The sequence below is a fragment of the Opisthorchis viverrini genome (genome assembly GCF_000715545.1).
Source record: "Opisthorchis viverrini unplaced genomic scaffold opera_v5_99, whole genome shotgun sequence".
NCBI classification, from domain to species: domain Eukaryota; kingdom Metazoa; phylum Platyhelminthes; class Trematoda; order Opisthorchiida; family Opisthorchiidae; genus Opisthorchis; species Opisthorchis viverrini.
The window spans coordinates 523,670-537,323 of record NW_008751754.1 but is presented as its reverse complement, the minus strand read 5'-3'; the positions used below and the strand labels follow the sequence as shown (position 1 = coordinate 537,323).

General features: G+C 43.7%; 2 protein-coding genes across 2 annotated transcripts in view; both read left to right on the top strand.

Annotated features, from left to right (window-relative positions):
- Positions 1–9,137, top strand: part of T265_05280 (hypothetical protein) — a gene marked incomplete at both ends in the record, with an annotated part of 29,976 nt that extends 20,839 nt beyond the window's left edge. Inside the window, 2 exons of the mRNA XM_009170255.1 lie at positions 6,732–6,787; positions 9,021–9,137. Of these exons, the coding sequence (XP_009168519.1) occupies positions 6,732–6,787; positions 9,021–9,137 (173 nt within the window). The remainder of the gene's footprint in view (positions 1–6,731; positions 6,788–9,020) is intronic.
- Positions 9,138–9,234: 97 nt separating this feature from the next.
- Positions 9,235–9,522, top strand: T265_05278 (hypothetical protein; the record flags this gene model as incomplete). Its single annotated transcript, XM_009170253.1, has 1 exon — positions 9,235–9,522. The coding sequence occupies one exon, from the start codon at positions 9,235–9,237 to the stop codon at positions 9,520–9,522; it is 288 nt and encodes a 95-aa protein (XP_009168517.1).
- Between the last annotated feature and the right edge of the window lie 4,132 nt (positions 9,523–13,654).

The window sequence follows — 13,654 nt, the reverse complement described above, 5'->3', positions numbered from 1 at the left end:
TTAGCAGTATGCTTGATATCAGCATCCAGTTCCGGCCACCAGCATGACAAGCGTGCAAGGGATTTCATTTTATCGACACCCAGATGACCAGAGTGTAAATCTGCAAGAACAGCCGCTCGCTGAGTCGGTGGAATGACAACTCTATCCTCAAAACACAGCAAACCATCCGGAGTAACGGACAAGCTTTCGCGGCGACAGTAAAAAGCAGGAAATCGGCGTCGTTCTTGCTGCGTCCAGCCACGTCGCAGTGCAGAGAAAATGGGAGCGAAATATCTTTTAGTGTCAGCAACAAGCACATCCCGCTTGACTGGTAATGGTTGAATCAGTAGACAATCTGAGTTGTTTGAATCAGAGTCACATGATAGAATTCTTGACAAGAAATCGACATGAGGAATCATTTTCGCACTACGATGAACTACTGTGTAGGTGTAAGAACTCAATGCAATAATCCACCGTTGCACCATAGCGGCAGATGACTTCGCCAGAGACTTCGTTGGATGATACAAGAACTTCAAAGCCTCGTGATCAGTAGCAATGGTAAAGTTCAATCCAAAAAGATACTTATGAAGCCGTTTGACAGCCCAATATACAGCAAGTGCTTCTCGTTGAGTCTGAGAATATCCACGTTCGGCTTTTGAAAGTCGACGGGAAATGCAGATCACTGGTCTACCACACTGTTCGAGGATTGCTCCTATTCCAGTGGGAGAAGCATCAGTAATGATCGTCGAATGATGTTTGGCGGAAAATGGCTTCAAAACAGCTGAAGTCTGAAGATAACCAAGCAGTGCACGCAACGCCTTCTCATGGTTGGAAGACCAAGAAAATTGATTGGAAGATATGACATCAAACAGACAACTTGCGTGTTTGGCGAAATTAGGAATGAAACGAGAGTAATACTGAAGTGCTCCTAGAACTGAACGCAGTTCTTGTAGATTGGTCGGTGATGGCGCATTTACTAAAGGGGATAGACGTCTTGTATCAGGTTTAAAACCGCTGCCATCCACAATGTAGCCAAGGCATGAAAATGATGGGACACCAAAAGTGCATTTTTCAGGATGAATAGCTACATTGAACTCAGAAAATCTCTTCAGTAAAGACAACAGACGCATATCATGGGTAGCTTTGTCAGCAGCGTGCACAATGACGTCATCTTGGTACGTCTCAACACCCTCCAAATCTTTTGCAATAGTATTCATAACTTGCTGAAATACAGCTGGTGAAACGTTCAGACCAAAGGGAAGAAAATTGTATCGGAATAACCCAAAGGGTGTGTTGATCACGGTAAGGTTACTGGAGGCTTCGTCCAGTGGTATTTGAAGATAAGCATCTTTTAAATCGATTTTTGAAAACACACTTGAACCTGATAAACGATACAATACATCTTCTGGCTCTTCCGTGGTGCATGTACGTTGTAGTAGCCGCGTATTTAGCGTAAGCCGGTAGTCACCACAAATTCTCGGAGTAATACCATCAGCCTTCAGTGGGGTAACGATCGGAGTTGCCCAATTCGATGACTCAACAGGAGTCAGTATTCCTTTCGCACACATTGAATTTAATGCTTGACGAACAGGCTCGCGTAAACCAAATGGAATAATCCGTCTCTTAAGAAATATAGGCTCTCCTGTAACTTCGAGCCTCATCTTGGGAATTTGCATGCCACCTGTGGCCTTAGAACATTTAAGAATCAGTTGCTTGAGTTCATTCTCATTCGCAGAAGTCAGTAAGGTGATACTGGTTTGCAGTAAGCGTAGAACTTTGAGTCCGACGATCGATGGTCCCGACGTTGATACCAAAAAATTACAATCGATACAGGTACCTTGTAGTAACCTCACAGGGATCGTGCAACTACCAACGAGAGGTACAGAATGTCCAGTGATACCGCGAATGTTAATATCTGTAGGCACTATCACGGCACTGGGGTAGAATGCAGTTAGATCTGATTGTGGAATGATGGACTCAACACTACCAGTATCAACAATAAAGCCATGCTTTTGACCAGAAGCGGATATCAACGTTTTAAAAACATGTGACGAATTTTGGGACAAAACAGATAGAGAAAGAGTAGAAATATCTTCAGATAATGTCTTCACGTCAGTGTTTGGGTCAGAAGTTAAGTGACACACTTTCTTGGACTTACAGACAAGTTGAATGTGTCCTGTTTTACCGCAGCTAAAACACTTGGCTCGTCTGTGGGGGCATGAATATCTGGAATGGTTTCGTCCACAAGACTCGCATTTCCCGAATTTTTGAGCCATCGGATTAGGGTTACGATCTGTGAAGTGACGTGTTGATGGATTTGAGGCACGAGAATCTGTTCGAGGTTTGAATTTGTTGTTCGTCCGCATCCTTGAATTATTTCTTTTAGAATAATTTAACAAGACTGCTTCCTCAGTCTTCGTCACATGCTTCACATCTTCATACTGCTCACATATTTTCCGAATAGTTTGAAATTTCTGATCCGGACAGAGTAACAGCTTCTGCTGTAATTCGGGCAGTTGAATGCCAGCAATGAGTCTATCACGCAGCTGGTCTTCCAGTTGGGCACCATAGTCACATTTGGCTGCCTGTGTCTGCAGCTGTAACACGAAATCACGAACCGACTGAGAATGAGAGCGGGCTAACATATTGAACTTAGCTCTTTCGGCTGCTACGAAGTTAATCGGTTTGAAGTGTTGAAGAACTTTGTTTTTCAATGCAGTGTAAGAAATATCAATTGGAGATTCAGGATATACTAAATTCTTGATCAAAGTATACGCCTCCTTGCCAACGAAATGTAGGAAATATGCAGTGAGTTTCTTATCATCCATATCGGATTTTGTGAGGCACCATATGTCGAATCGTTCCAAATAATCCTCTACGTCACGCGCAGTTGAATTAACATCTAATGGTTCCATTCCGGCAGGCATGATGAATTGTTCCAGTCGCGACGCCAAAATATGGGAATTAAGTTTCGTACGTATATCGGTATAACCCGACAAACTAGAAATCCAGAATTCAGCGAAGAGTGGCAACCAGCACGTATGTATTCGAATTGGCGAATATGTACAGCATATGGAATATTAAAACAAGAGAATAATGAATAGAGCAATGAATAGAGCATCAGTCATGTTCATCACAGATAGTTTCCGTACTGTTCCGTATTGACAAACGAGGGTGCCTTTGTTGACAGGTTCAGTGAAGGATCAGCACGATGATGAACGAAGGATTCAACCGGAATTCTTTTAAGTCTCCCGTTTAAGTCAAATTAGTGTGCAAATCAGTATGATTCGTAATTTTCGTACAATTTGGGTTCAAGTAGAACAGGAGGCCTGCACCCAACCTGATGGACCTGGAGAAGGGTGAAACCGGTCGTGGGCCGCTGTCGAAGAGTTTCAGCAACCTTATGAGTGGTATATACCGGAACCAAATCCACTGCAATGTCTCGTATGTAATACCAAAAGAAACATGGGGGCAGCACATTCGGATGAAGAATACTATAAACGTGCGGTTCAGCTGCCATTCAGATGATTTTCCTGTTAAAACATATTGGTGTGCAAATGAGTGTTTTTCATGAGAGATTTGTTTGTTTTTCGGTTGCTGATTCTCCAACGTGATAATGTCGATTTTTATTTCCATATGATTGGTTAGGTAGTTAGTTAGTTGGTAAGATAAACCGGCGTGCTTTTCATCATGTAGGCTAGTGTCCACCCCATCTGTACAGAAATGTGCTGTAAATTGAGGCTGAGAATGTGTGCCTTCCAAGGGAGGAACACGATTTCAGTTGGTCTCGAGAACGCGTTCCCTTTATGTGGGGTGGAGGAGAATTGGACTATAAAACTATGCATACTGTTTAAAATGAGGTCATTGGTTCATTCCTGACAACAGAAGTCAGGTGAATTTCACTAGATTTGTTTGTGGTAGGGAAATTAACACTTCAGGTAAGTGGATCGCAAAGAGAGCGAATGAAACTCTCTGAACCAAATGATGAGGACTCGAACTGGTTTAATCGTCGTCCTTCAACTGTGACAGTAGTGTAAATTACAAACATCATCAGATTAACTCCACCGGTTTGCATTTTTACGAAACTCAGACCACTCTGACTGAACCAGGGTAGAGAGCTGATATATGGGTATCGGGGGTTTTCACCAGACTGATTATCTTGTACATTTTAAAGTGCAACAAACGCATCCAACAGCCAGCTTAATTTTCTGCTGGCAATGTGAAGCAACAGGGGCTGCAAGATCAATCTGCAACTGATACATGAGTTGTAGACATATTCTGACAGGTACAAATAAGGGGGTAATAAATTATAATAATCGTTCAGCTGTAGCACCCTTTCGGTGCCTAGCTGTCATGCCACACGAAGGAGGCACGAGGGCTGGGATACTACCAGGTTACCCAAGCCTAGACAGGGGAAGTCGAGCGGCAGAGGTCCGGTACGAACTACGGACCTTCCGGTCAGTAAATTCGCTCGCGCACCACTTGGTCCGTCTCGCCCCATAAGGGGGTAGTTAAGCGCGGTCAAACCAACGAACGGTGATGCAGCGAGAGAGCATCTAATCATGGGCATGCAAGCGACTACAGCTGCTGTGTGTTTATCCTGAGGCTTGGCCTTTTTTACCCTGGTTATCGAGGCCACTGATGGGCCAACAGAAGGGCCCGCTAAGAAAGAATCACTTTGGCAAGCGTTTTCTGGTTTCATAACTACTTCCACAGTGCAGACGTACCCTCTTGATAAAGACACTGGGGAAGGGGACAAGACCGAGTAGTAGAGTAGATTGCTGGCCTTCTTATTTATTTGGTCTCCTGGACCACCATGTGTAATTCCTTTCCAGTTCAGGTTTTATTTACACAAGTAGCAGTGTGATGTACTGTACGTTTCGCTTATCATACAGCGGTTGTCAGGAGTGACCGAACCGATAAAGTTCGACGGCGGTCCTGACTAGGTGGGTGACCGCCACATCCCTTTTATCTTGTGGCTAGGTACTACAGCCTTCTTAGAACGTTTGATATCCGCACTCGTAGAGGTACTGACATCGGTCGTTTTTGATGCGTAAAACAGTTGTCAAACTACAGTTAGCCCTCAGGTTCACATGCTTTACCACTGGCAGTCATTCCTGTTGATAAACGATTTTCAATCGTCCTGTTGCAATAGTAAGCCAGGGACCGCTGGTCAAGAGCATACAAACTTAAGTTATATCATTTACATTAATCGTGTGTGATTGTCATCGATTTTTCAAGGCCGTATTGACTGATGGTCTTAGCCTAAATGTTTACATCCGGTAACGTCCTCTAGTTAGGTTGGCAAAATGAATCTAGACTTAATGATGTAGAGAGGGTAATCTCTACGTCTTGTTTACGGGGTACAACGCGAAACAGGCGAATAAGCTCAGTTTGGGGATCTGACCAGAGGTTTTCCTCAGTTTCCGAGCCCATAACTGCCTGAGCAATGATGGTAAGTTAGGATAAAGTCTAATCACGCACCATTGATCAGTTTGTGTAAGTCAATAACTGGTTAGTCCTGGAAGCATATGAAACGCAAACTCATCAACTGAAAAATGTATTCAGCTGTCATGTATTGCTAAGGTCAATGCCTTTCAACTACTCATCGAATTCACGTGATCTATTATCAGCACTTCCAGGTGATGGATATCAGTTAGGATCGATAGCTAGTTGGGTGGAGAAACCACACTATTCACAAGTATTTTGTGGATGCAGTTGTTCCGTTCTGGAATAAACTGAAAGGTCGGATCAAAGTCATCGTTTCTGATGGACCGTCCGTCTTGGACGATAACAAGAAAGGAGTGTAGAAAAACTGGAGATGAAGTAAGCTTTAATCATGATCGGTGTGACACATCTACAAACTTCAAAATTACATACCGCTCACTTTCATATTCCTTCAGAAAACTTGGAAATTTGTCAGGGGAATGATCGAAATGAACAGATTACTTGTACATTAGGATCGGATGCCTCCCCAATGTGACCGAATGGTTGTAAGCTAACGCTGTGGCCGAACGACAAGTTCTTCGATTTGTGGAGACATGCATGTAAACAGTAATGCTTGAGAAAGTGAACGAATCGGATGACCCTTCGCAGAGGGGTGTGAGTCGTTTCGTTGGCTTCACAAAGTAGACCACAGTGTAACTCACCCATGTTCAGTGCTTTGTTAGGTTATTATCTCGACCGAAAGTCAAGATACATGCATCGTTCACTTGTATGGTCTACAAATTGTTCCCCGCTGGAAAGGTTGTTTCCCAGAATTTCAATTTTGCTTATAGGAAGATTGAGACTATAAGAGATTTCACATAAAACACTGCTAATCCACGTTTGGGTCTCATTTCGAACTGAGGGGCGTCAGCTTCTGAGTGCACTCATTCGTGTGTTCCTGTTGGGCATCATACGTTCGTGTGCGAAGACATTCGTCAGATAGCATACGTGAACACAACCCCGTCTCACCAACCGGTTGAACAAAGAATCCTAGTCCAGTCGTCAGTGTAGCAGGGTTAACTGATGCGGATTACCCTTCCAAAAAGGGAATCGTATCCGAAATATCCCCTTCTGGGTAACTGTAAATCATTTACGGGATCTATGCTCCAGAAGCCTATCGACCCCTGGGACCGTTGAAGTTTGGATGCGCAACCCCGGATTTGTGCTCGGAAAAGGTTGATACTGCCTTTGGACTAGCGTTGGATTACAATCAGTTCAGTTATACTTTTAAGGCTGGCACTGACATCATCTTTTTTTCTATTTAGTGTACGCGCTTGACTCCATTGACCCCCAGTTACCCATCCTTCTTCCGTGGAAACTTGTGAGTGACTTGGGACTGGTCATTTCCATCTCGATTCTTGGCGTATTTAGCCTGATGACAATAACAGAAATAGGGTTTTATTCGCTGCCTTTCTGTACTGATGACTTCCAAGGGTATCTACTATTCCGTTAGGAAACCTTACTTTACCAGACTGATAACAAAAGTTCTTTATCACTTGGTTGCATCTGCGCTGGTCAATTCTATTCAGATTCAGGCACCAAATGGAGAGTTTGGAATTAACCCCCTTATCTTTTACCAATGAGTGCTGAAAATCAACAGTGAAGTCTTGTCCGGATGATGAGAGAACCTAATGGAAAGGCCCTTGCCTTAGGTTCACACCCCTGTTCCGATTGCTTAGTTGGTTTCGTCCATGTTTCCTGTAGGAATTGTAGCTTTAGACATCGATGTCCTCCAAATCCAACTCAGTGTTGCACGCTCTTGATACCGGCACCATGGAGACTGATTACCACACCAGAGTTCTTCACGACCTATTCGAGGTGGAAGATTATTGATGTACTAATGGTCCATCCCTGTTGGATTCGGTGGTCCAACTGAAAGCGGCATGGACCTTCTACAATCAGTAAATGAGTAGCTAAGTTTGGTTTCTCTATGGCTCATCTGAGTCATCTCCTGTACGAACCCTTGGTTAACATCACTCCGTTGTGTTGCGTCACACCTTCTAAGAATTTATTCCTTCGTCCACTAATTTAGAAATGTCGAGTTTGTTGGCACACGTCGGAGACAAACACCAGAACCCTCACTGGCGGATGAACTATGGATGACAAGGGTTGTAAACGCATTCCCATCTTTCGGATAGCTAAATCCCGCCACCCCCACTGTCAGCAACAACTGGGATCCTGAACTGCATGACAAGACTTTGGGGACGGGAACGAGGCCCCTTATCTTAGTATAGAGGTCCAAACACTAATGAAATATGCTTAAGAGGTCAAACGGTTCATCTTAGCCAATGAATCAATGGCAATGGCAACGACCTTCAGAGAAAGCGTCTTTGTGAAAAACTGGCATGACTTATTACCTCTTTCTTGAAGAACTTAAAGAAAGAACGGCGGACGAAAGTTGCCTCATACATTGCGTTTTAAACTGTAATTCAGCTTTCAGTGCCAGCCTCGGCTTTGCTCCTTCAGATGGATTTATTGATTCTATTGTATTCACGTGATTCCTGACCATGAGTTTTTCAATAGATCAGGTTGTTGATAGATAATGAGCAGTTTAAAATAAGTTAACTGACAAAAAAACCACACATAAAATTCCATGTAATGCATTGAAGCATTCTACTTTGATGTTTTTCTGGCTGTGTGTCGTGGTTCCGTACTCATCATAGACATCAGAAATTATTTTCGCATGGTAAAATCATCAATAAGTTTTCAGCTGTAACACCCTTTCGGTGCCTAGCTGCAATGCCACCCGAAGGAAGTACCAGGGCTGAGATACTGTCAGATTGCCCAAGCCTAGGCAGATGCAGTCAAGATGTTGGTGGGTTCGAGCCATGGACCTTCAGGTCATTATGTTCGCACCTTAGACGCTGAGATATATTTAGCTCGTTCCCTCATAATAAATACTGTTGGTCAACAGAGTGTTATTAAATACTATCCATCCGTTATATGACCAGCTCCATAGTGAAATAGAATGTACTAGGCTCGTTTCAAGGCCTGCTTCAGAGGCGGATACAAGAACACAGCGTTTACTACATCTGTCGGTTTTATGACCGCTGTGCCACAGAATCGGCCTCAACAGTACGGTTTATTGTTGGTGCCACTTACACGATGACCTATTCACGAAGACCATGTTGTGCATTGTTGCGCCTGTGTACTTTGATTTTATACGGTCGTAGTCAAACAGATGTTGGTCTTTACTTGATATAGGTGTAGAATTTTACTCGCAGGGTGGTCGTTTGCGGCAGTTACCGGTATTGACGGCTGTCATACCCAGTGGGGTAAAATTTACCCTAGTCAAGATTGGTTTTGTTCACCGGTCTACTTGGCTCTCCCCTTGAAATTTCGCAACCTAATGCGCATAGAGACATCGGTTGAACTGTGAAACTTTTCGAAAGTTCTGACAGCTAAAATTTTGGGGACACATGCATTGGTTAAATGGTTGAGTAGTCTAAGATTTCTGGCCATGGGCGTGTGAGACAAGTGCCTCACTAGCAGGGCGCAGTGCACTCGTCGGACGATGCGGCGACCACACGAGGATTTATACACATTGCTCACAGACGATTGAAGGATTGCAGCATGCGGCTATTGATTTTCTCATTCGTTTGCTCATGCTGTTGGCAATGCGATTTAGTTCCGACCAGCCGATCGGGTGCATCAGTTGGTCTATCATATAATGTGACATTAGCTGGCTAAAGCATCCTGTAAAAGTGGTTCTGGGTTGTGTGCCGTCCGGGGATGGAACGTGCACCACACAACGCACAGTGCCCAGCCATGGAGGTAACAGGATACGAAGATGAAAAGCTCGTCACGACAGCTGCTTACGTGGATGAAGAAGATGCAAGATATGGGAGCATTTCTGTTCGATTGGCTGAAGACGATTCGCTTATTGAAGAGACAATCTTCTGTTTAGTGGTGACGTCGACGGCCCAGAAGTCTCCAGACGGAGGTTTTCTAGATGAAGAACCATTCAATCGACGATCCTTTATTACTGGGCAAAGTGGGAAACATGGACAGGGGATATCAGGTTCTGAAGGACAAAGAAAACGAAAAGTTCAATGAGCCAAAAAAATGTTTGGCATTCTTCCTCATTTCTTGGTGGTCCGTTTATCCTCCTTTTATGCTCATCACTTCTAGTGTGCCTTCAACCGGCTGAATATCCTTCAAATGCTCCGGAACCGAGCGCGATGCTTCCATAGGGCAAACCGCCAGGAAATTGCACACCAGAATTGGTGAGCATAAAAGGAGGATAAACAGACCACCAAGAAATGCGGCAGAATACCAAACGCCAATCTAGGTCTCACCAATGACAGTACATGTATTGGACACAGGACATAGAATAGATCTTGAGAATGTGGAAGTTTTAGGACAGGGACTGCGATTCACACCAAAGCGGCTGATAGCCGAGGCCGTGGAGGTCACCAAGCATCATAGCGTGAATAGAACCGAGTGTGTGGAGCTGAGAGCGTATGGAGAGCGGTCTTAGATAAACTGAGCTGAAGCCTGACTGCGTGGTTGTCAATGCGCGCGGATTCATCAGCAAAAACAGAATCCCTCTTGGGGAATATACATTCACTTGCAAATTAATTTGGTTTCAAGTAGAACATAAGGTTGAGGGAAACCCGGAGACTGCGCCTACCTGATGAGCCCCAAGAAGGGCGAAACCGGTCGTGGGCTGTCGATGGATTTTCAGCAACCTTATGAGTAGTATATTACAAACAGTCCCTCTTGCTTACACAACTATCATAGCGCTAGTTCATCTACACAGACGTACGAAAAGTGCAACCGATTTCCAGGAGGGATCATCACGTGAGCCAAACCGGAAGCACTAGACCCTAAGCTGGACCCAAATCCATTTAGGTTTTCCCATCAACTTAACACTTGGTGACCCACCCTAACAAAGTCCCTTGGCTGACATTTAACACAGATTTAGCTTGACTTAGCTGATAGGTTTTCCTTCCGCCTCAAATCTCAACCAGCCTTATGACCCAGTCACTTGGCCCGATGAAGCTTTTGTGTCAAACGAGAAACGCTGCTCAGCAATAAATCTACCGATTGTTACCAATCTTTTTCGAAAAAGAAAAGTTGGTTATTCTGATGTTTACCGACATTTTTATGAAGGAAACCGTAGGGATCATTCTTTTAAAAACACCCAAGCAATATTTGCTGCAACATCTGACATGTTTTCTTGCGGCCACAGGCTTCATCCTTATTCCTGATCGGAAACTTTACTGATGAAGTACATCATCTTTACTACACACCATCTATACTCCACAGTTGGTAAGGTTATATGTGCTCACAGAAACTGGCTTCGCATTTGGCTCATCAACAATCTGAGGGTGATTTCACGTGCTGTTTTATAACAAGGACAGTTATAAAAACATCGACAATGGATGTCTAAACAGAGACTGTTCTTCTGAATAACTCCATAAGGAGGCACTTTGGTGCTCACTGTTTCAGGCCCTCTGTCACGCTATTTTGTTCCGTACTTCTAACCACTTGTCGCATTACATTTATTTATCAACACGTGCCAAGTATCTAGCTCACAGTGAGTATCCTGTTTGCTAACGTTCTCCAGACAGGTTTTCCGGTGGTCATATTGTGTTGGTCTCCTTGACTCAAGTTATTGCATTGTTGTTCAGTCACTTTTACCCATCTCTCTTGCAAGGCTAGATTGCCGGGGAATATCAATGCATCATTGTCTGTTTCAATCATTCGATTACTCTCGATAAACATTGGGTCCGATGTGTTCGAAATCTGACGTGTGTAGATGTCATCTACCTATTCCCGAAATGACAAAATATTAACACTCTGCGCTGATCATGATAACATCCCACATAATGCATAAAGTGATTAACACCTTATGATTTCGGGTGTGAGATCGATTATCCGGTAGGTCACACTCATTCTGAAATGGGTAGATGATTCCAACGCTCTTTCTGCCGTGGTCAGCAACTCCGGCAGCCCAACAACGCCGACTGACTGAAGCTTGGATAGGCATCATGGGTTGCAAATTTTGTACATTTAGACGACTTTTGTTTATTTTACCTGAACCTGTACTTTCGGTTCGCTGAGAATCGGGCATTTCGGTTCAGTCCCACTCAGTTAAAACATAGAGAGTGAGTTCCACAGGAATTTTAAAAAAATGAATATAAGAATAGCGGAAACGGGAATTTAAGAGCCCTGCTGTTAAAGTAATATCGCTTAACGTGGTGAGTGACCTGCCCAAACGGTACTATCACTCGACTGTTGAAAGGGGCACCATAGGACATTACACTGCCTACTGTGCTGTATTGTATTCATTTGGAGACCAAGTTGGTTGGTGAAGTTACATACTGATGCGGTGATCAGTCAGGGAATATGGGCACTGGAAACTCAGTGACTACGCCTACTACCTGAGATGCTTCAAAAAGAGCGAAACCAGTAAACGAACGGGATGTCGCAGAATGTTCTTCAAACCTAAAATTACAGTCGTCAACACGTTGTTAGGATTTCAGTACTATCTAGTAAGATCTGGTGGGATTAGGTCTGCTTGTCATCCTACGACAGTGCAACTCTCAGAGGACACATGTAAGTGACTCCACTTGGTTAAGGAGCCTCATGGTCTGAGGTCGTCTTCATATTTCGTTTGTTCTAAGTAAAAATAAAGACACAAAGTGTATTGAACTGACGAAAAATTTATGCACCTCGTGCATCGTTAGATCGGCTCTGCACTATTAACGTTTTCAGATGGGGGACAAGGTTACCCGCGAAAATATTTCAGAATTTTTACGGATGAAAAGATAGAGCATATTTTGAAAGTCCAGTAGAGTGAATGTCATTTTGTGGGTGTAAAGACATGACCTACTCTGCTTAGAATAATATGCACACAAAGACAAGTCAACCATGTAAGTTCTGCAACAGTCCATTGCGGTCAGCGATTAGTACAGTGGTCGTTGTGGCTAACTGAACTTGTAGCGATAGGTGCGGGGTTTCCGCTGAACAAGTTGAATTTTAGGGTCACGTGCTGGTCTAATGTAGGTTGCACATGATAATGAGGTGACTTATTAAGTTAACCAGGATGGCGAGAATGAAGCCCTGTACGATATTTAATGTTAATACTAGGGCTATGAGGTCGCTAATTTGACGACGCATTAGTGCCCACGAGGTTAAACGCCTTGAGAGTACACATCGTCTGTTTGACGGGGGTGATACCCTGTGACAGGTGGCAAATAACAGATGTATAACTCACTTATTGTGTTAAGTTAAGCGACTTCAGTTGTATGCGAGCGTTTTCAACAGATTTCGTGAGCGTGCGATGGAGCATTTCGCTTGGTCTTAGGCGATGTATCATGGAACGGAGCATACTAGGGAACAAGCTGAGTGCATATGTCGGTCATCAGTCCCCTCAATGAATGGAGCAGTTTCTTATACTTAACCAAACACAACAAAGTTACAAAGTGAGAATTTGTCATGAATGTATGTTATGATATTGTGAAGGAAACAATATTGTTTATCCTGAGCTTGATAAATAGCGAGTTAACCTGCATTGCTCCAGCCAGTGTTTCAGGTCCCTCCGTCGGTATTCCAACCGTGATAAAATACATTACTTGGTGTTATAGGTGTACCTCAGGCTAAATCATGGCCAGGCCAGTTCCGCAAATTGAAGGGACAGACTATCAGTGATGCATGTGACATCAGACATTCGATTAATCAACCTGAGTCAATGCCATATGGCATATTCCTTGTGCTGTTTCTTCTTGAAGAGTGAATAAGCAATTCACGTACTTCGAGCGTGTCTTCACTTCGGTCCCGGTCCTCAAAGGAAGATCACAGTAGAGCTGAAATTACCTCTTTGGTGATCGCGTTGCCTGTTGGGGTTGTCCTCATTCGAGGGGTGATGTGTTATGATGTCAGCCTGTTAGAAAACACAGCCCTTTACATTCTGAGGTCTTAAGCTCCCTAACTTTTCAGATTGGGATGTCTGCTCCAGAAATATCCGATTGCAGGCTGGTTGTTTATTTGATTTTTTGGAAGTTTTGGTATGCTAGCCGATCAGTTGTGTTCAGCTTGAGGCTATGCATACTGTTCCTCCAAGGCAAGTGATTGTGTGCATCAGAGCTGCCTACCAGTATACACAGAAACGTGTGCATTTAAAAACCAGCACGCACAACAGTAACTCAGTAAGTCAGTAATTAATTTGGCTGCAGACCCA